The sequence below is a fragment of the Cotesia glomerata genome, linkage group LG5 (assembly GCF_020080835.1).
Source record: "Cotesia glomerata isolate CgM1 linkage group LG5, MPM_Cglom_v2.3, whole genome shotgun sequence".
Lineage (NCBI taxonomy): Eukaryota > Metazoa > Arthropoda > Insecta > Hymenoptera > Braconidae > Cotesia > Cotesia glomerata.
Window position 1 is genome coordinate 5,184,693 of NC_058162.1, and position 25,168 is coordinate 5,209,860.

At 25.6% G+C, this 25,168-nt stretch overlaps 1 protein-coding gene across 1 annotated transcript in view; it reads left to right on the forward strand.

Annotated features, from left to right (window-relative positions):
* The window catches only part of LOC123264832 (all trans-polyprenyl-diphosphate synthase PDSS1), a 40,111-nt gene that overhangs the window by 4,871 nt on the left and 10,072 nt on the right, over positions 1-25,168 (forward strand). The window contains exons 3-5 of the mRNA XM_044728346.1: positions 18,704-18,859; positions 21,716-21,849; positions 23,645-23,786. Of these exons, the coding sequence (XP_044584281.1) occupies positions 18,704-18,859; positions 21,716-21,849; positions 23,645-23,786 (432 nt within the window). The remainder of the gene's footprint in view (positions 1-18,703; positions 18,860-21,715; positions 21,850-23,644; positions 23,787-25,168) is intronic.

Here is a 25,168-nt window from a genome sequence, read left to right on the forward strand (position 1 = left end):
TCAATTATTTAAAATTATAATCACATTCTTCAAATATTTATTAACACTTTGATTCTAGTTTATGTCATTGACAATTTTATTAAATAATATTTCATCAAATGGGATTTCATTAGCCGCTTGTTTAATTTTTTCATTCAATTATTAACCTAAGAACTCGTTATTTTTCGTCAATAAAAATTGGTTTTCAATTATTTTATACAAAAATAAATTTTTTAAAATTATCGCGATAATAAATTAAAAAAAAATTTTTTTAACAGACTAATTAAGAAATTAGTTGATTAAAGAAAAATATTATGTTGAAAATTAGACTCTTCTTTCGAGATATTAAATTTGAATTAATTGAAAAAATTTACGAATTGAATTAAAATAATAAAATTCTCGGATGAAGAGAAAAGTTTTCAATTCAACTTTTTTAATTTAATAAAGAATTTATTCACTATTTTTAAACAAGATACAATATAGTTCGCCCAAAAATTTGTTTCCGTAATAACGCATATTCAAAAAATTGTCAACTTGTTTAAAAAAACACCATTAATCTCAAAAATTAGTGTTAAATATGTTTCAAAATAATTTTAAGTTTTTGAGAACAAAAAAAAATTTCAATTCTTAAAAGGAATTAAAGTAATTATTAGTTTTTGATGTAAGATTTGATTGTATCACACAAAGATACACAAAAAAAAGTTAACTTGAATCAAGAGAAAAATTTTTGAACCAAGAAAAAATTTTTGAAAAGTTTCATCGTCTTGAATAAAGATGAGAAATTATTAAATCAAGTAAAATTTACTTAAACTAAGAAAAATTTTTTAGTTCAAGAATTTTTCTACTCAATTAAAAAAGATGAAGTTCTTCAAAATTATTTACTTGATTCAAGTTAATTTTTTTTTCTGTGTACATTCTTAATCTTCAGATTCCAAATTTCTCTTCGCTAAGAAAACGAGTTTCATGATTAGACTTGAATTAAAAATATTTCTCTTTAACTAAATTTTTTCTTCTTTAGTTCTAGACAAGTACAATCAAAATTTATCGTCTTTTAAATAAAAATTACGACTTGACTTCTTCATGACCAAAAAGAAGTCCGATTACCAAACCATCGCCCTTAAAAATGATTTTTCATTCAAAAATTGTTCGGTAATAAAATAGAAGGTAGTTAATAAGGAGTTATAACCGTGTAATTACCATAATTTCGAGTATTTAAACGGTTAGTAGGTCAATATAATTTAAAAAACCAACAGAACATTCAGTAGGTATTTAAACTTCTTTGGACAATGTCTTTGTCAAAGATGATAAATGATTTCGTAACTAAAAATATATATCGGTAGGATGCAACATTGCGAGATCATGTAAATATGTCTTGGTATTTAATTGTACGTGCATCATGTTTAACAGTTGCATCGCACGACGTCACATACACACTTACATTGATACTATACACAAATATATACATAAACATTTATTACTGTGCTGTGAATTAAATACAACAAGTGAAGTGCAATGAACGTACGAGCTTTCGCTCCGTCGAAAGTGAAACGTAAATCCTCCCGTGCTACATACACCAATATTATACTTACTATAATACTTAAACTACTTATACTTTACTACACTACTATAATTTAAAAGTATAAGTAATATAACTAAACTAAAGTAAAAAAGTAAGGAGTAAGGTCGAGTAACGTCAAAGAACTCAAGTTTGACCTCATTTAATTTAATGCTCTCCACAGAATATGCTATTGTTTTTCTTTTTTTTCTTCAATACTTAACATTAGATATCAATCTAAAAAATGAAAATTTTTCTCCAGATAATTTCAATTGTCCATTATAATTGTTAAATTAAAAATATTGCAAATGATCGCTTAATCGTGTGCGTTTTATCACAATAAAAAAAAATAAAATTATCTGATTCAAGAAAAATATTCTTAATTCAAGAACAAAATTATTTTGAAGAAAATTTCAAGTCTTGATTCCAAAATTTCTTGTCTTGAAACTTGTTTTGTTCGATTGAGAAATTCTACATCTTTTATTAGAAGTATATTGTCTTTGATCGATAAAATCAAATTCTTTATCGAAAAATACAATTTTCCTCTATTGAAAATGATTTCGCATTTCTTTAAGAATTTTTTTAAAAAAAGTTTCTTCATTTAAGGTAGTTTCATCGTCACGTAAGATTTTTTAAAGATTTGGACTGATTAATCTTCAAATAAATCTATACGGAGAAATAAGTATTGCTATTATAGCGATCCAGTGGATCGTGAACGAAGTATCGTGATTAGCTCAAAACAGTATTGTCATATTCACCATACGAATACAGTTATGCTCGAAACAGTGAATACTGAATACCACGCTCAACTGTATAGTGAATATCTCAAAACGTTTCTCACTACAGCGAAACGGATCGTGATTATTTATTATCACTATCCACTACGCGTTCAGCGCCACCACACACAACCAAGTCTAAAACTTACGAGTTTATTTATTTAAAATTTTGGTGATGAAATAGCGATAATTGCACCAATTTATATTAACAGCGATATGGACAATTGGGTTGTTGATAAATTACTCGAGTGGAATCTTGGAAAACTCGTGTCGTTTTTTGAAGGTCTAGTAAAGAAATAAATCTTCCTATGTTAACTGTGTTAATGCTGTGTCTGTGGTTATTGTATATAATTCTACTGCGTTGATAAAGAAAAACAATTAACATTATATATTGTATTAAATAAATAACTTGTGTTTTCATAAAAGGTTTTTTTAGCATAAATAATTTGATCCCATACTACTTTACGCAAAAATATGTTATTTTTTTTATAAAGTACATGGAGTAATAAAGAAGTAAAAATTTCATTAAAAAATATTTTTCTTATGATAAAAATAATTGCGTATTTTCAATGAATATATCAATAATACAAATTTCTAGGCTAATATTTTTAAAAATAAAAAAAAAAAGTCATATAAAATAAATTCCAACTGCTGTCAGTCATTATTTAAACATTTTTAAACCTAACGTAATTCTTGACTGTCATATAAACTACACAAAAATTTTAAACTAATCAAGCTATACAAGGAATTCGTATTTATGTTTATAACAATAATATACGAAAAAACTAAAAAAAAAAATAATCTGCAATAACATATAATTAACATTTAATCAAAAACAACTAATCATCATCTATAAACCATAGCAATATAAACATTCGATATCCGAATCCATGTGGATCGTGATAATCACGATCCACTAGATTGGACAAATGCGCATCTAAAGTATAGTCATACGTGGATCGTGATCATCACTATACTGTATCGTGATAATAGCAACACTTTTTTCTCCGTGTATATCGATTTGTCTAGAATGAAATTTTGAATAATGCAGTTTCAGAGGTATTTAATATAAAAATTCGAGTTTTTGGGGCTCTTATACATTGCACTATATGGGATACCGTTGATTTTACTTGTTTATGTGATTATAACTAAGAAACCTTTATTAAGATTGTTTTAAAAAACTAAATTATCAATAATCAACAAATAATAAATTTTCAATAAATTGATTAAATACTAAAAAATACTCATGAGTAAAAATGAATGAAAGATAGCACATGAAATAATAAGAAATAACAAAAAACTATTCCATATTCGACACGCTAAAGTATGTGCGATGGTATTACTTTAGAAAATTAAAAAAAAATTCTTACTTACACCCATTATGAAACATATTTTGATGTTCTAATTAGCAAATTGTCTCACTCCATTTAAGAGAATCTTCCATTTGTACAAAAAAAAAAAAAAAAAACAATTAGTTCAAAATTTATTATCACTTTAAAAAACTATTTAATATCTAATAGAGCTATATGTTGGTTTGGATCATTCAAATAATTTATAATTGGACTATTGCTACATTAAAAAGTTATAAAATCACCCTGTAAAAATTAAGGAATTAGACCAATTGCTAATTAGACCGTCGATTTGAATTTATTTTCAAAAATATGGAAAAATACAAAAATCCGAACATTTTTGGTATTCTTGAAACAAACAAATCGGTAGTTTTTAATTAATAAATCAATCTTACCTTCTATTTTAATCCAAGAAAAAAAAATCAAATGAGATATAGATTATTTTCTTTAAAAATAGTAAATTGCTTCAGTTTAGACTAAAATTTTTTATTTTATTTATTTATTTATCTGGTAAGGAATTCTATCGAGGTGTAAAAACACCTGCGTATAGAACCAGTACAAAAAATAATAGTTTTATAATACATAGACTTTTTTACAAAATTTGTGTCGATAATACAATGCAAAGAGATAATAAGTACAAAAAGTAATAAATTTTTAGAGAAAGAAATACAAAATTACAAATAATTATCAGAAAAAAAAATATCCAAGCAAATACTCGCATTTTCCATTACATTTTTGAGCATATTAACCATTAAGGTTTCTTATCCAGTAACTTAACTTTTTTTTTAACAATTTTTTATTACAATCTACAGTTTTCATATCAGCAGGGAGTTTGTTAATCCTTTAATGAAGAATTTTTTCTTTTTACTTTCTCGATTTGTAAGTACATTTTTTAAATTAAGAAAACAAAACATCTTAAAACAAGCACGCATTTTAAAAAAAAAAGTATTCTTCATACATTTATCCCACCTTGGTGCTCTATTACAATTTTATTAACGCATAAAAAAATTTCGATTCCTGTTTGATTAATCGAACTTTAATTTATCGAATATCTTAATTGTTTGGCAAACAAAGGTCGTGTTTTAATAAACATTTGTTTTGGATGATAAAACAAGGAACTGTTTTGAAAACAAATGACGATAAAGCGTACTCTTTGATTTGCACGGCATACCAGCGTGTATTTACTGAAAATAATATGCAAAATCTTTGGAAACGTGTCCCCGATATCCAAATATGAAGAAGGCAGGATAAAGGCTGAATATTTAATACAACAGAAATAAATAAATGATTAAAATATGAAGAATTATTATCTGGAATTACTTGATCAGATGAATTTATTCGGAGGTTTTTCGTTATTGCAATAAATTCTTTAGATTTATTTTATTCATTTAAATTTAAAGTACTTGCGCAGACTTATTAATCTAGCCTTTATTTACTTTCACATGATTGCGCTTTCATAGCCTTGAAAAATAACAATTTTATTTACTAATCATTTTGTGAAACTTGAAGATCTTTAAAATCTTCAGGTACTTCTATTGTCTTTATTAAATTTGAAGGTCGCTGACTGTTAAAATAATCCGCTACTTCCATCCGCATTCAATCCATTCAACCCAAAAGTTCATTAACTTTTGCATTTTTATAGCTCAAAATTTAGATACAAATTAATATTTTTATCACGACGAGTTAATTTGAATTTTATGTCCTAGTATTAAAACCAACGGGAAATTTTTTTTAATAACCAATAATTATGTTATTTTGTAATGGAAAGATCAAATATTATTCCTTGTTTAAATGTTTATTTTATTAATTTATTAAATCACTTCGTGTTTTTAAGTCATCAATAACGCTGAGGAATTAATTAAATACTCGTAAATTATAATTTTATTTTACGATTAACTTAAAACTACATTTTTTTCATAATTTTTAAATTTTTAACATATGTACATTCAATGTAAATTAAACAATCAATTGTACATTTAACAGGTACATTCATTGAAAAATTCAAAAATAAATTGAAAATGAAAAAATTTCTCATAAAAATTAGAAGATCAAAAATTTATTAAATTTTTAAGTAAAAATCATAAAAAAGTGAAAGAAGTGCTAATGAATAATTTTATTACTTTAATTGACCGTCATTATGAAATAAAGTTTTTAGATTTTCAATAGACGTAATAAAATATTTAAAAATTTACTATTTTATTAGTTTGAGGCTCTAGAATTTCAAAAACTTTTATAGTCGGCCGTTATTGAGACCGTTATAAAAAAACGGACTAAATTTCTCAATTTTTTTTTTAATGAAAAATTTCATAATAAATTTTTGAATTTTGAATCGATACACTGAGAGAAAAAAAGTACTACTCTTGAGAAAATTTTCTTCTAATTTTCAAGAATATATTTTTTTTTCTCAAGAATTGATCGAATTAATCGAATTATTTTTTGTTTAATTCGAGTGAACTTATTCGTTTGTTAATTTATTAAAATTAATGCCAATATTTTATTATCATGATAGATATTGATATTCTTTTGTCAAAAAACCAAAATTTATTTTAAAAAATTCTTGAGCCAAGAAATTTTTTTCTGGACAAAATTTTTTTCTCCCCTCCAGGCGGAAAGCGTCAATTTTCCGCCCGCTGCGCTAAATGAAAATGCCGCTTTCCGCCTCCGTTGAGGAGAAAAATAGTATTCTCACCACGGGCAGGAAATAAGAAAGCCTCAGATCACATGTTTGTCGACCTCGGCTTCGCCTCGGTCAACAATTACATGTAATCTGAGTCATTTCTTATTTTCCTGCTCTAGGTAAGAAATATACTATTTTTTCTCAGTGTAGAATTATAAAAATAAATCAATTCTCGTCTAATTTGACTAAATTAAAAATTTTTTTTCAATTAAATATTATTTAACTAAAAATACCGTTCGTCCATTATGAAATTTTAGATACAGTCAACGCTCTCTGTATTTGACTCGCCCGTACAGGACCATTCTCTGTATTTGACTCGTCCTTATCCATAAGAGCTGTGTAAAATCGTCAAATACAGAGGAAGAATGTGGTCAAATACAGAGAGCGTCGACTGTTCTCATTTCCTCAACTATATTGAAGGTAAAAAGATCGTGAGAGCGACCTTGATTATAATTATTTGGTCTTGCAGCGCTTAAAAGACATTTTAGATTGCAAAAAAAAAAAAAGAACGAATGTCTCTCTCCATACTCACACACATATTCGGTAAAATATATAAACTTAATACAAAACAGCATCTTCCATCCTTGAGGAATATAAACGCGTAGCACGATGACTCGGTATGTGGGTCGACATCGCTCTCGGACACGCGGAGAAAGTGTATGTTTTCCCTTTCTCAAAAGTAAACTCTCAGTGCGTACACGATTACGATTCAATAAATCATTATTTTGGCAAAATTGATTCTCAAAAAATATTTGAAAATAAATATCAATCAAAATTGAGATTCATTGAACTTGATTTTTTTGCTTGATCATCAACCATAATATTATTAAATATTTTTAGTATTATAAGTCGGTCATGCACTTCCGTCTTAACAATATAAGCATGACCGAATTTTCGTCTTATTAATTTTTTGTAGCACAATAATATCAAATTTTTTTTTAATTGTGGTAAATTCTAATAATTAATATTAATTTAAATTGAGTTGTAAGTCCCAGTGATGGGCCGTTTATCTTATCAGATTAATTAATTATGCGGTGGGGTATTAAATAACAAATAAAAGAATAAATGTTTGAAGAAGTTAAGTGGCATTTATACCATACCAAGTATAATGCTCCGAAGAAACTCTAATCCACCTTTCTATTCGTGAAAAGCTGCACCGGAGAAATTTAACCGTCCCGCTATTGCATTCCATCGCACCCAACTTAATAGCGAGAGCGAACTAAATATTTTATATACTTTTATTTTTTATATTTTGTTTGCAAACAATGTTTATAATTATTCAAATATTTATAAAAAAATTTTTAATTATAATTAACAATAAAAATAAAAATACAAATTATTATTATTATTATTAAATCTTAAAATAATATTAATGACAAAAAAAATTCTGACCAAATTCTAAATTAAAAATTTTCTACTTTTATTTTTAGTTTAGCAAATAAAAAATAAAAATTTTAAATAATAAACGACAAATCTAATTTTCAGTAAGTTAAAGAAATAATAAAATTAATTTGAGTAAGTTATATTAAAAATTTCAATAATAGTAATAATCAAAAATTTTTTCAAATAGTCACTAAATTTAAACTGATAAATTTTTACTCTTTCAAAACGATCGTACCTAAAAAAATTATTATTATAAATTACTGTGATTAAATATTATGACGAAGCAACAAAAAATAAAAATTTCAAAAACTTTCGGTAACTATTTAAACTTCTCAAATGTAAATTGAATTGAACAATTATGCAACTTACGTAAAGGTTACTTATTACCGTGATACAACCGTTCATCACCGCCGCAATTGCCCTATTCATTCGATCATTAATTTATAATACGTCTATATAAGCATGTTTACTTTTTAATAGAATGGTATTTAATAGTCACAATAATAATCAATCTTTGAAGAAATAGTTCTTATAATTCAACAGCGATTGTAAATTTTGAAACATTTCTTCTATGACTTATCGTTATTTTGACCTCAAGACTTTCTTTGTCGAGTCTTTCAATTAGAAAAATTGTAATGCTACCGAAAAAATTAATTTTAGTCTACGAAATTAATTTAATTTTCCAGAATATTTCTTCAAAAAAATTTTTTTTTAAACATTGAATAAATAAAAATTTATCAACTTTTACACAGTAAAAAATTTTGCGTCAAAAAAATTTGTGTTAAAAATTTTTATTTTAATTATTTAACACTTTTTTGTGTTGATTTAACAGAATGAATGTTAAATTTACACATAAAAGTATTAAATATTCAACACAAAATTTTTTGACGCAATAACGTAAAATTTTTAGGTAGATTTCGTAGAAATCTATTTATGGTGCTGGCTTTTATGTCGGAATTTACACGGAATTTTGTCATTTTATTTCTTATGTAGTCGAAATTAGCATTGATTCAAAAGTTTATATGTTTATGTAATATAACGCGGCTTGTGAACACGATAGCGTCTACAATTATCAACGGATTTAAATGAAACTTGGTATACATATTCTTTTGGTAATTACCTTGAATGAGTTTCAATATGAGCAAAATCGATCAATTATTTTAGAAATGGCGGCCATTTAAAATTTTCAAAATAGTGAAAATCACGTTTTTGGTGACTTCATTGATGTATAACTTTTTAGTGAAAGGAGATAGCCAATTTTTGAAAAATTCATGTGATAGCTCATGAAAATACCTTTAATTTGACGCATATAACATTTGGCCATTTGGCCATTTTTAGTTATTTTATCAAAGTTAAGAGTTCTCTTATCTGTGATAAGAGTATGGGAAGAATTACCTAGTGATATAAAAAATTCAAATAGTCTTGAAGTATTTAAAAACAAAGTCTACGATTATTTTTTAGAGTTAGATTTTTAAACAAAATCTTAAGTTGATAAATCATTTATGTGAAGTTGAGTGAATTGTTAAATTGTTAAATCAAAAAACCAAAAATTAAAAAATTTTTAAAACTTAAAACTAAAGTCAAATCTATGGAATCCAAACGTAAAATAATGTTTCGTATTGTTTCTCTTTTTTATTTTTATTTTTGTACTTACAGATGCTGCCTTGTACAGATTGCTTGTATACAGTAAAAAATTTTTCGTCAAATTTAACATAAAAATTTGTGTGGATGACTTTTTTTTACACAATCTGTGTTGAATCAACATACTAAAATGTTAAATTCTACACAAACATTTTTACACTTTACAATTAGCTTGCATGAGGCCTAAAATAAGTGAAATTCGTCAATAAGTTAAGAAATGGTAGCTTTTCAAAATTATCAAAACAGTGAAAATCACGTTTTCGGTGACTTTATTGATGTATAACTTTTGGTTGAGAAGAAATAGCTAATTTTTGAAAAATTCATGTGATAGCTCATAAAAATGCCTTTAACGTTTATAACATTGACTTTTTGACCATTTTTAGTCATTTTATCAAAAATAAGAGTGCAATTGAACCATTTTCAGGCAATGTGTAGTACAACCGATTTATGTATGTTATTTTATCAAAAATTTCATTCCGTCAAATCTACCTTCCATTTCGAGTGTGGCCGAATGGCGTTTTTTTGCTATGTATCTAAAATTCCGTGAAATAGAAATTTAAAGTAATTTTTAGAAAAAAAAAAAGTTTGTTGATTTTATTTGAATAACATTAGTACAATAGTAGTATTCAAAGAGACACGTTTGTTTTCACTTTTAAAAATTCAAATACCATCGCGTATATCCAATCGGTATTGAGTTGAAATTAGTGAAGCGGAAAAAGTCGAACTGGGACCACAGAAGGTAAAAAAATGTGAAAGTGGTCCACCCCGGGGCACAGGTGGTCACTTTAATATTGTATCTCGCTATCTTACATGTTTTTTTTTTTATTCCCACTCCCAGTTTCATTACCATTCTTATATATTTATTCAATTCTTTCGCGGGTTTATTTAAAACCCCATTTTTTTCAAAACTCTTCGTCGAAAACAAAATTAAAAAATATTGAACTTGAAATAATATTTATTCTATAATTAACCGAGGTTCTTGTGTCTGCCCTCTTACCTCATATTTACAAAATATATAAGAAGCAACAGGTAAACAGATTGAACAAATAGAAGCTATGACACCTTACACCTCTCAGAATTTCATTTTTTGTGGGCCTTTATTATGAAATTACCAGTGGGAACTCCCTGATCGGGACAATGAACGTCTTTAGCCATAAATTTAAATAAAAATATTAATTTATTCCCCGGTAGTCACGTCTCTCTGCAAAATATTTTTAAAATAAAAAAAAAAAAAATGCGAATCTTTACTTTAACTGCGAATTTTAAAGAAATTAAACTGCTTTAGCTTATTAATATTCATGCTCATGTCGTCGATAATTTGTGAATAAACTCATCCGACGTGAGAGTCAATTATACAAGCGCGGCTTTCCACTCAATTTGCGTCCAATCTTGGGTTATTACCTTTAAATCACATTTAATTATCTTCAAGTTAAGTCTTCATTTTTTGAGATAAAATCAATATTTCTTACAAAAAAAAAATTATTGTTCATGCGTAAAAAATCATCTGAAAATAAGAAACATTAAATTTTTTTTAAGACAGTTCCGCGGATTTCCGCTAGGTGGCGAATTGTCAAAAAATCAACCGCTAGTGGAAATTTATTTCTAAACATATATTCATTATTCTAATGAGCATATGCCAGCTGTGCAATAAACGAAGATTAATTTAGGTTTTGACGAAAAAATTTTTCCTAAAAATAAAATAAATATTGAATCAAAAATAACATACTCTTTACAGAATATATATAAGGTAAATTTTATTATAAGTAGAGTCCATTAGGACAGGAATTATAAATCAACAATATTATATAAAAAACTTGTATCCGTAAATATATTAATAAAGATAATAATAAACTAAAAAAAAAAAAAAAATATGCCAGCTGTTCTTTATTTAGTGGTTTGTTTTTTCAAATTTTCGCCACGAAAATTAAAATATAAACAATTACAAAACCAAAAGAATGTTACATTAAAATAAGTAACTTAAAAACAAATTAAAGGGTTCCAAAACGGATAGGGAAAAATTAAAAAATAAAAAACAAAATATGTACTACTCCATTTTTGCACTATGATGAAATGATAAATAAAGAACTTTTAAAACTGATATGCTAGCTGTTTATTGTTGATTTTAATTAATTATCATAGAAATCAATTTACTTCAATTAAAAGTAAAATGAATGATTTTTGCACTATAGGAAGAAAATTAATTTCTTTTTTAAATATATACAACCAGTTGGAATTATTTTTTGATGAATTAGTCACATCGCGAAAAATAAAAACAAGTTTATGACTTAATGGTTATAAAAAATTATAATCAATTTACTTCCCAATTTAGCGATGAGTAATATAATAAATTGATAATTTCAAAATGAAAAATAATATAATTAATTTATCGACTGTATAATGCCTAAGGTGAGTTCATGTTTTTATTCACAAAAAAATTAATAAAAAGTCGATAAATTTTAATGTTTTTGATTTTTTAATTTTACACAAAAAAATAATTCTTCAATCTGAAAAAATTCCAGATTATATAATCTAATACTATCAATCTATAATTCTCTTTAATTTTTTTGAAAATTAAATTCTGTACTTAAAAAAAAATCCCTAAATTTTATTTAATTTTAAAAATTCTAACACGTAAACCTACTGCACTTGTCCCTATTCCCATGCAAACAATAATTACCATCGATAGTACTTTTTCAACCTGCGTCCTTGATGTACTCGGCACAAAATCTGATTTACCTGAGGCGATTCCAAGTAAAAGTTCGCTTCATATTCTGCTGAACTTGCTTTCGCTCGCTCAGAGATAAACCGTCAATAAAAATCTAAATATAAATAAATAAATAGACTATGCATATAAATATCCACCGTGAGTTGTTAAAAAAATCTAAAGACGATAATTAGTATTCGTAATGTACAAACTTGTAAATACAAGTTTGATTTGACTTGATTTTAATTCAAGTTCCAGCGGTAAATCCCACGGTTAAATATTTAGTCCTCACTCTCGTATGATAGTTGATAGTTGATAGTAAAATTACAAGATACGCTTGAGTACATATCTGACACGGTCATTGCTCAATCCAGCATAAATACTAATAAATGACTCTTCCAACAACCATACATGTCTCCTATCCATCAAAAACATTAATAACAATCTTATTTTTTTTTTTTGATTTTTTTTTTTACGGTACAATAGTCACTTACAATCACGTTGCTTAGAACCCTCAATAAATCGCCATAAAATTTACGTAAAAATGAAAAAAAAAATTTTCAATCCGATATCTAGGAGGATAAAAAAATATCAACATTATTATGCGTTGTAATGTTGCGAGAGCGTTCATAATTATATTAATTTTTTTTTTGTTGTTAGTATTAAGAGTAAAATACTTACCTGAAGATTTATTTTTTTTGCGGTTTTAATACTAGTAATTACGAGATCGTTATGTGAATGGTAGGATATCCATACGCTATATACATAGTACAGCTATTATAGCGGCTTAGACGTTCAAATAAAACGTCTACGTGCTCATAGACATGTATTGAACCTGATTACGGTATATCGATACTGTATGTGTATGGTTTAGTTCTATTAGGTTCATGTTGATGTTGATAGATTGTAGACAGATGGATTAGACGCACGTGGTTCAGGAATTGCAAGGTCATCGGTATGCAGTGAATTAAACAGTCAATTAAGTAATTGAGTAAATAATTTATAAATAGTCATTACTCTCATTCAGTAACCTCAAAACATAAATGATTTAATATCAATAAGGAGGATATGGTGCTGAAAGAAATTGTTCGATTCATTTTTTTGATTTGTGGAATTATTTATTTATTTTAAAGGTATACAAATAATTATTTATTTGATTTTTTGTTTATTAAATAATAATAAACAAATATTATTTATCGGTTCAAAAGCTAAAAAATGCTATTCGGCCTCACCCGAAATGGAAGGTAGATTTCATTAGATATATGTTATATGGGTGATTCGCTGTAAGGATGTTTTTTGCTGTCCCAGGCATTTTTTTATGAGAAAAATTGTTATTTTGTTACTAAAAAAAATTTATTACGAAAGTAAGAAAACATTTCTATTTGGAGCATTGAAAACTAAAATGGAATAAATTTTGGTTTTTTTGCTATAAATTCGTAAACCACCGAAATGTCAGTCCCCTGGGCTGTCCCAGTCCCAAAATTAAAACTTTAAGATTAAATTTTAAGTTATTCGTTAATAATATATAATTTGATCCATAATGTTTATAAACTTGATTAGTTAACTAACAATCTTCTTCAATAAAAAGTACCGAAAGTTAATTTGTTTCATTAAATTCATTAAACCAAAGTTTGTCCCAGGCATTTTAAGATCAGTCCCCTGCCAGAAGTTCAAAGCCAAAAAAAAAAAATCCATCGTGTTATTTTATTTTTTGTAAGGTTTATAAGGATCTAACTAGCCTTGAGTTAATAACCATAGGGCTCTTAGCGCTTTATCGCCATTTTATTTAGTGTAAAAGCACCGTTTTTTCTGGAAATATGTGTCTGGGCCACTTAAAAACTCAATCCCCTGGCAACTATTTTTATTTATAATTTATTTATAAAATTGGATCCATAAGTCTTAATATTATTTTAATTAATGTAAACATTCATTGAGAACTTAAAAAGTTGAATGCATTGAAATAGTTTGCTTGATTTTTCTCAATTTGATAAATAAAATCAGTTCCCTGGCAGTCAGTCCCCTGTCATGTTTTATGGCAAAAGATACACAAATATCGAAAAAGCAAAAATTAATTCGGCTGTTTATTTATTATAATTAAGCTGATAGTTTTGTAGCCCTTGTTAGTTTTTTTTCTAATAAAATCAAAAATAATTTGGTCGGACAATTTTGTACAGATTTAAGACGTCCTTACAGAGAATCACCCATATACATCAAATCAAAGGCAATGTTATGAACTTTCACATGAATTTTTTGAAAATTAGCTATCTTATTTCAATCTAAAGTTATTCATCAATGAAGCTACAAAAAACGTGATTTTCACTATTTTGTCAATTTTTAAATGCTACTACTTTGAAGCTAATTTATTGATTTCGTCTATCCTAGGACTCATGCGAGCTAATTGTCTAAGGAAACTGTGTACCAAATTTCATTAGGATCTGTTGACAATTCTTGATAGAATAACATTCATAAGTCAGTTGCACTACACATTGCCTGAAAGTGGTTCAAAGGCACTCTAAACTTTGATAAAATAACTAAAAATGGTCAAAATTTCAATGTTGTATACGTTAAACTGAAGGCAATTTCATGAGCTATCCCATGAATTTTTCAAAAATTAGCTATCTCTTCTCAATCAAAAGTTATAATATACATCAATGAAGTAACGGAAAACGTGATTTTTTTTCTCTCTAACTAGGTGTAACAAATAAATTTCAATACTTTAAAAAAAATTGCTTAAATATTTTTTCTTAATTACCAAAAGTAGTATTTTTTTGATAAATTCTCTCTGTAATAATTTGTTTATTAAGAAACCATAATAATTCATAAAAAATCATAATAATCATAAGAATTACTATACAAAAGTTTATTAAAGTAACAAAGATATTAATTATATTAAATTAAATCTAGTAATTTTACTAATTTATTTTTTTTTTTACTTTGTACCTTAAGATTTATCAACAAGACTTAACAACAAAATAATATCTATGAAAACTTGGTTCAATATTTCAAAAAAGTCAAATTTTTTAGAAAAATACAATTATATTTTCAAAATCTTAAACTTGAGATAAATAATTTCAAGTATTTGTTAGCAATTTGTCATATAATACTTGTTTCAGAAAATTTTTTTAAATCTAGAAACTCCGTATTTGGATTAAAACTCATATTCATTTCCGAATTTCTCTGTTAAAAAAAACTTCAGACTAACTAAAATTTGAATGAAAGTATTATAACGACTTTGTCATATATTTAATTTTTTACCCAGCAATTGAAACTTTAGTTTTTATTAATTATTTTTATACAACTAAACACAATGTTTAGTGTAATTTTCACACCATTTGTGTTTTATTTTCTCACCAGTCTTCAGACTAATTAGTAATTACTAATTACTTTCCATGATGAACTAGTCATACATGAGATTACACGGCTTTGTTTTTTTCTTTTTTTTTCCAAGTATCGTGCCATTAATTTCTCATAATACTGATACGGCGATTAAAATTAAGTTAATTAAAGTGAAAAATCTTCAACTAAGAAAATAATTTTTATTTTGAACCAAGAAATTTTTTTTTTTTTTTCATAAATTATTTGATTCCTGAAAATAAAATTATTAAAAATAATTTTTCTGATTTTGAATCAATTTAGTTACTTTTATTAGTGCATAAATAATTTAAATCAAACCTTCCAATTTTTTTCTATAAATTTTGGCTTGTTGAAAAAATTTTTCAAAAAAATTTCAAATAATTAAAATAAATGAAAAAAAATACGTGAAAAATTCCATCGTGAATAAATTTTGCATTAAAATAAAATATCAATATAAATATAAATAAAATTAATGATTAATGTAGAATTAAATCAATGATTTCATTTTAATTTTCTTAATAATAAGTAATGATTAATATACTGCACATCTGAGGGAATTAATGACTTATTTAAAAGATTAAGTATTATTAATTAAATTGTGTCGCATTTACCTTGCTTGACCTTAATGGAATTTCATTATAAGCGCGTCTATTCTCTAGAAAATAAATAAAAAGAATTAAATGATGAAGAATAAGCAAAATTAACTAAATGCACTTATAAAGAAGAGGATTGGATGATAAAATGCGGTCGCGTACAAGAAAACGTGAAAGGGTATATCGCAATAATTATCCGAGATGCAATTTACGTGTCTTTGCACACTGATATATCGGTATTTGTATTTATATTTGTACATATAAGTTTCCAATAAGTGAATAAATTTATAATTCGCCACCGACAAATGTCACACGGCTTGAGTTTTTATTTTAATTTAGAGAAAATTTTTACAGGCGCGGTCTGGCCAATTAATATTATTTAATAACACCTCATTATTTACTCAACTCAACGCATTTGAGTAACAACAAAGTGTATATTTTAAAAATTTACACGTACGCGTAGGTATTTATATTTCATAATAAATTCACTGTCGTGATAAATAACGTTATTTATTATCATTATTGTTATTTTATTTTCTTATTCAGATTTTGTCGCTTTATTTCCTTGTTTCTTTTTACTGTTATCGTTTTATTTAGTGATTATGATTGATGGAGTAATTTTAATACATTTGTGTTAAGGAAAATTAATTTGCATTTTTAAAACGAAATTAAACACGTTTCTTCGGGTCTGAAGAATTGTTTTTTTTTTCTTTCTTTGAGTTTAAATGAGGACACTGATAAATATTTTTCATGGAGATTTCAATGCGTGGTAGAGTGATAATCAGCTTTTTGTTACTTTAAAGTATAAACTTTTATTTGTTTACACTAAATACAATGTTTTTTAATCTGCACTGATAGAAGGATTTATTTGTATTAAAAAAATATTTGTTAATAGTTAACAAATCATTTATTAGAGACCATTTTTTAGTATCAAACAAATATTTCTTAGTATTTAAAATGATTTGTTTGTATTTAATAAATCAGATATTCATTTATTAAATATTAATAAATCTTTTTAAATACTAAGAAATATTTGTTAAGGACTAAAAAGTGGTCTCTAATAAATGATTTGTTAAATATTAACAAATATTTTTAACTATAAACAAATCCTTCTATCAGTGTGGAGTTTGAAACCTCGTTAAATTTATTATTTTATGGCTTTTTTAATATTTAATATGGAATTAATTCAAATTAATTGCATAATTAATTAAATAACTTCTATTTCAAAATAAAATTTCTTAGTCTATTATTTAAAATCAAAATTCATGGTGATTGTTTAGTTTTACAATTCACAATACTTTAATTTATAAAAATGACATTTAGAATTTTTTTTTCTTAATTATGTCTTAAAGCTCATCAAAAATAAAATAATTCACTGAAAAAAAAATTTTTTTCCTCCTAGAATACTAAATTTTTTACTCGAGTTTTCTTGATTTAAAAAAACTGGTATTCTTAATCTTAAAATACCACGCTTTATTATAAGGCTAGTTTTTTGACAGTGAGAAAACGGTATTCTTATAGGTAAAAAACTTTCGTATTTTAATCATAAGAATACCAGTTTTTTAACCATAAGGAAACATTTCCTTGGTAGAAAAAAACTTTTTTTTCAGTGTTGTTTTAATAAAAAAAAAAATTATTAAAAAATAAAAAAATCACCTTTTTAGAAAATTTTTTTAATTATTTTTTTTACACGTGATTTTTACTAAGATGCACTTAAAAAAATTTTCTGACAATTTTTAGGAAATTTTCCACAAATAAAAAAAACGACCAATTTTATAAATTAAAAATATACTATCCATAAAATTACATTAAATATGATTCATTTTTTAATAAAGTAAAATATTACAATCTAATGCTTCTTGTTTTTAATTTTACTAAAAAACTTGAAGTATATTTTAGTTTACAAAATTAAAAAAACGCACTTTATTAGTAAACGAAACTAAAAAGTAGAGAATAATTTTGAATAAACTTAAAATAATAATTGAGTGATAAATAAAAATTCATTTTATATTAAAAAATTGTGAAATGTTTCAATAAATTTTTATAACTATTTTTAAAAGTATTTACAAAAATTTAATCAAATACTCTATACTTATTTTAAAATAAAATGAATTTTTTTTTAATCACTCTATTTTTGTTTTAAAATTATTTAAAATCATTAAAAATTATTTTCTACTGTTTCGCTTCAGGTCGATGTAAAAACTTTTTAAAATTATGATAATTTACTCTATTATTATTATTTAGTGTTTTATTTGCATAACTTAACAGTTTTATACAAGTTTTTTTATTTTTAAGATATCAATACTAGTTAGATGTTAGAAAGTAAAATTTTTAAACTTTTTTTTAAAAAGTTAATAATTATTAAATAAATATTAAATATTTCAAAGATTTTTTTAACTATTATAAATATTTAAAACTATTATTTGTTGAAAACTGATAATTTACTCTAAATAAAACCAAATTCTAACGTTAAAATAATATTTACAAAATAATTTCTAAGAATTAGTTGAATTAACTATTCAAAAAATTTTATAAGTTTATAATTGCAGCAATTCCCTAAAATAGTAATAAAAAATAAAAGTAAAAAACATTCGAGGATTTAACGGGTTATTAATTCAAAGTTATTAAATATAAAATTAAAAATGATAATTTTTATAGAGAGTTATAAAAAAGAAATTGATATTTGTTACAGCAACGAAACGAGAGAAGCCGAGATCACAGTATTACGACATCCCGCGCCATGAGTTCGATGCAAACACAACAGCCTGGATCATTGCCTGACATACATCTGGATCCGTATCGATTGATAGAAGACGATCTTAAATACGTATATGATGACATACGACGAGTAAGAATTATATCAATATAAATATTTATAAAATTATATTAATAGATTATTATTTATTAATTTTTTTATAAAAATTTCACTGAATCATTTTAGCGTTTCTTGCCGACTCTCTTATACACTAATGCAGCATGCAGCGAAAGTTTAAGTTCTAGATCATGCTGCACACTATGTATTATGAATATACATATATATGTGGAAATATATGATACTAGTTGGTTGGATTTAACGTTTGGTTGGAACTCACGGTCGTTCAATCGTTGACGCGTAGAGAATAGCTACGTGGTGTAGAAAGCACCTGTCTCGTTTGCGTCGAGTCACGCAAAGCTTGTTCGAGTCACTGTCCGCCGGCCCTGACCTCATCATTCACCATTTTACCTCACTAGATTTTATTATTACATTATATTTATATTATACTTCTATACAGATTCGTATTCATATTCATATTTATAGTTATAGTTATCATAATCACGATCGTGATCATTATTGATCAATTATTTTTATTTATTCATTTATTTGTCCATGATCGTAATTATCATACCTATCATTATATCACGTATACGTTACCAAGTCTTATTAATTATTTATTTATTTTATTTTCAACTATTTAACAAGTCCTTTGTGCTAATTTATTATTTTTTTAATTTTAATAATAACTTGCGAAATATTTTTTATTAATTGCCCTATGAACCTTTGCTGAATAGTTTCAAATCCTTTACGGAAAAGTTAATTGTAAAAAAATTGAAAAATCTTGAATGAAAAAAATCAATTTTTCTTTTTTTAAGAATATCATTTTTTCGAATCAAAGAGAGAAGTTTTATTAGTGAATAAAAAATAATTTTTTACCGCAAATTAGGAATTATCTTATAATATCTGCATTGATATTTTTTTTCTTACAGTTCATTAAAAATAGAATAATTAAAAAAAAAAAAATTATTTTAAAAATTGTCAATTATTCAAATAAAAAGAAATTTTTTTTAAATATATATCGACGGTCTAATTAGCAATTGGTCTAACTCCTTATTTTTTAGAAGGTGATTTTTTAACATTGATGTTGCAATAGTCTAATTATAAATTATTTGAATGATCCAAACCAAATTATTATACCTCTATTAGATATTCAATTGTTTTTTAAAGTGATAATAAATTTTGAACTAATTTTTTTTTTCGTACAAATGGAAGATTTTTTAAAATAGAGTTAGACAATTTGCTAATTTATTTATTTATTTATCTGGTAAGGAATTCTATCGAGGTGTAAAAACACCTGCGTATAGAACCAGTACAAAAAATAACAGTTTTATAATACATAGACTTTTTTTACAAAATTTATGTCGATAATACAATGCAAAGAGATAATAAGTACAAAAAGTAATAAATTTTTAGAGAAAGAAATACAAAATTATAAATAATTATCAGAAAAAGAAATATCCAATCAAATACTCGCATTTTCCATTACATTTTTTAAGCATATTAACCATTAAGCTTTCTTTTCTTATCCAGTAACTTAACTTTTTTTTTAACAATTTTTTATTACGATCTATAGTTTTCATATCAGTATGGAGTTTGTTATAATATTTAATTGCTACATAATTACCATTCCGTGTATTAATAGTTTTGTTAATTTTTGGTAGTACTAGCAACTTAGATCTTGTATTTGTAAGTTTTTCAGAGTACAGGCTTTTACATTCTTGATAGTAGTAAGTTAGTGCATTTATTATAAATGAGTCTAATTAGAACGTCGATATTTTTTTTGATGAGAAAAATTTTTATAAAAATGATGAAAAATTAAATAATTGATATTTTTTTATTTAAATTGTTATAATGAATAATTGTGTAAAAATTTTCACGATTTTCGGTGGACATCAAATTTTTATTTATGAAAAGGTTTAAAATTGATTGAAAATTTATTTTTATCATAAATTCGCCATAAAAAAGAATAATTTAAAGAAAAAATTAATCAGAATGTTAATTTTTTCACATTTTATTACCAAAAGTAGAATTAACTTCATTTCCAAACAATTACCGATTTTTTCATCAATATATGTGACTGAATAAAGTAGTCAGTACTTGTCTCGGATAGCTTAACTGGTAGAGCCCTTGGCGCGTAACCGAGAGATCTGAGTTCGATTCCCAGTCTGGGCTGTCTGATTATTTTTTCAATTACGGAAAAATTCCCACTGAGTAGGTCCCCCCTTTCCCCCATCCGTTCTTTCCCAACTCCCTTAAAATTTGCTTTAATATGGCTTTAATATGAACCGACGCATTGCGTTTTATTTAAGAAAAAAAAATTTAGTTTTAAAATTCATAAAACATTATACTAGTAAAATTATTTGCGTAGAAGTAGCAAAATTTATCAAAATTTTATAACAAGTATAAATAACAAAGTAATAAAAATAAGGATAAATGTAATAATCGGAGGTTAACTGCAAGCAAACGTTCAACTTATGAGGTAACGAGACCAAGCATGAGTTGTAAATTGCTCCACACACTAACTTAGTATCATATATCATACAGCAACCAAAGCGAGTTTTTTGCGCAATCCATGATTTAAAAGGGTGTCGCTAAACATCCGGCATCGCTCTTGTATATTATCCACTTATTTGCTAGTAATTATTAATACTATAAGCAATTTCAAAGCAATCATGACCTCGGAGTCTTTTATACGCGTAAAAATATCTAGAATGTAATTTTATGGTGTACCAGACTGAATAATTTCTTTCTACTCAGTTTTGTTGTTTCTTAAAGTTTATTTAATTGAGTCAAGGTCGCGTTATTGTTATTATTATTAATATTACTTTTTTTTTATTTTTATAAATCAGGAAAATTAGTGTAATAAAAATAATTTATTTTTTTGTACAGGAGCTCATCGCGAATACGTCAGTTAAAGAACTCCAAGAAATAGCAACGTACTACTTTGATGGGCAGGGAAAGGCTTTGAGACCAATGGCAGCAATACTTATGGCACGAGCCATCAATTACCACAAAGAAAGAAAGTAAGTGCATATGACTTTTGCTTCAACAGTCCATTCATACTCTTTAGTTATTTTCAATCACTTATTGTTACTTTGTATTTTTATTTTATTTTATTTGCTTATCAATAATTCGAAAATTTTATTTAATTTTTTGCTTAAATGATAGGAATGAGGGTTGATTTTCTTGTTGGTGACAAAGTCATTTATTTCAATTTGATTTATTTGCTATGAATTATGAGTCATTAATACTTATTTATATTTGTAGTAGAGGATAATAAATAACATTTACTCGTTGCTGACTCATGAGATAATAAATTCATTTTATTGTTCATTAGTGAAACCTTAAATTATCTATGAGTTTCTTTTAGAAGCTAAAACATTTGTTACAATAATAATAACAATAGTAAATTTATTTGTTAAATAGTAAAATAATAGTGATGAGAGATGATTAAAATTTTTAGTGTTTAAAAAATATTTTTTTTTTCTAATAAATTTGATTTTTTGAAAAGCGAATTGAGACTTTTTAATCATTAATACTTTTTTTATTTTGAGCTTAAATTAGTTTTTTGATAATAACTAGCAACCTTGCAGTCACTATGTGACTGCCGTGACTTAAGAACTTAAAATAAATACAATTTAGCTTTATTAAATAATTACTTTTATTAAATTCCACTGTATTTTTTTAAATATTGATGTTTTTAAAGATATAAGCTCATCCTGATGTTACACTCATCAAGATCTTTCATTTGAGTACCCACATGCATTTTTGATATATTTTCATATATACATATATATAATATATATAAATATATGAAAAAATGATGTGGGTACTTAAATGAAAGGTCTCGTATAGTGCAACGTCGGGATGAGCTGATATCTTTAAAAATGTCAGTAGTTAACAAGATAAAAGGTCATTTCTTAATTATGTAAAATTAAACTGTACTTTCTTAACTATTGACGTTTTTAAAGATTTAAGCTCATCACGATGTTACACTCATCAAGAGCTTTCGTTTGAGTACCTACATGCATTTTTTATATATTTTTCATATATACATATATGTCATATATATAAATATATGAAAAATTGATGTGGGTACTCAAATGAAAGGTCTTGATGAGTGTAATGTTGGGGTGAGCTTATATCTTTAAAAATATCATTAGTTGACAAGATACAATGTGATTTCTTAATTATTGACATTTTTTAAGATATAAACTCATTTTGATGTTACATTCATCGAGACCTTTCATTTAAGTACCCACATGGCATTTTTTATATATTTTATATGTATGGTATTTGTGAAATTATAAAATATATGAAAAATTGATGTGGGTACTCAAATGAAAGGTCTTGATGAATGTAACTTCGGAATGAGCTTATATCTTGAAAAATGTCAATAGTTTACGAGATACAAGGTCATTTCTTAATTATGTATCTACAGATAGAAAATTTTCAAATGCAGCCTAAATATTCATCATAGTAAATTGACTATCGGTGAGAACTATATGAAACCTTGAAAAGGCACAAATTAAAATCAAGACCTTTGCAATGACACTAAATTTCACTAAAAAATACCGATTTTATCATATGACTACCCTGGACACAAAATTTTTCTCATTCTCTTAATAATATAGATAATAATAAATTTTTAACTTCAAAATTATTATTAAATAAAAATTTTCAAAAATTCCTGGTAATTAATTTTAATAGAAAATTTATTTTTATTTTTAGATTTAATTATTATAATTAATTTAAAAATCAAAATAATAATACTTACATTTTTTTACTATTATTATTAATAAAAAATTTTTTTCTCAGTGATCTCTTGCCAACACAACGACAAGTCGCGTTAATAGCAGAGATGATTCACGGAGCATCATTAATTCACGACGATGTGATTGATCAATCTGACTATCGTCGAGGAAAGGCTTCGGTCAACGTCAAATGGAGCCAAAAAAAGGTAAATTATTTATTATAAATTCATTTATGTATCATTTGATTTGAACAACCATCAAATCATAATAATTTATTTTATTTTAATTAGGTATAAGTAAATTAAGGTTGAATACGATAAAGAAAAGTAGGAAGAAACTCTCGCTCCTCAATCGTAATCGATATGACGGACAGTAAGGAGGCTAATAAGATGCATGCGAGCGCACTTTCTTGACCACATACGGCCCAGAAATTCCTTCTTTTTCTTTCAGTTCAATAATAGTTTTTAAATTTGATCGCTTAAAAAAATTAATTGCTCTTGAATGAATTCGAGCCGGGAACTTTCATTTATTAAGGCATCCAAATTATTTTTTTTTTATTATACATTCAATTACATAATTATAAATTTTTTTTTTTTCACCGAGTAATTGAATGATAGGCGTTTGAAAAGAAAATTAATTAGTAACATCGTGGCTATTCTACCGCAGGGTAAGATTTAATGCCACTTAATTCACAAAACCTCTACTTTCACGTCTGCGATAATACGCATAGTAATTAAGTCAAACCAATGTCGTTTATTACTCTTCTATTTGAGGATTATTTTGCAATATGGAAGTATAAATGTATGAATATTATAAAAATAATTTCCGACAAATTTAACTGCCAGTTTGCATGGTAATCATATGAATTGAATATCGATGTTAATTTTAAACAATTACGATAAACTACCAATCAATTTTTTTTTTTTTTTTTTTTTTAATAGTACGATTGTCAAGAAAAATTACAAAAAATTATTACTTGAAGTGTTTGTTATTAAAATTTTGTAATCGAACAACTGAGCATGGTAATAATATAAAAAATATTTTCCTTATACTGAAATTCCATTTCCTACTTTCCCGATTAAGATACTATCACGTCGTTACGACTTACAATGAATAATAGCTTTTTAGATTGCGTCATATGTACTTATAACTTTACTTGTAAGAGTCGAAGTAAAGAATAGAAGGTTTTAAGTACGAGACTTAACTATTAAATATCCTTTATTATTATCTTTTTATTAATCTACAGATGATAAAATCTGAAATAATAATAATAATAATAATAATAATAATAATAATAATAATAATAATAATAATAATAGCTTAAGGGTAGAGCAGTTGGCGCGACACCAAAAGATCCAGGTTCGATTCCTGGTCTGAGCATTTCCGAGTTATTTTTTCGGTGGCCGAAAAAAGTCTCACTGAGTAAAGAATATAACAAAGTCTTCGACTCTTTTGGGCTTCTTTCGATGACATTGCTGTGGCATTTTCCGCTTTTGCAATCCGAGATTTATTGTAAGATTTTGTAAACGCGACAGCGCACGGGCCGAGCGTAACGTCCATGACTTCCAATATTTTTAGTACTGGGAAA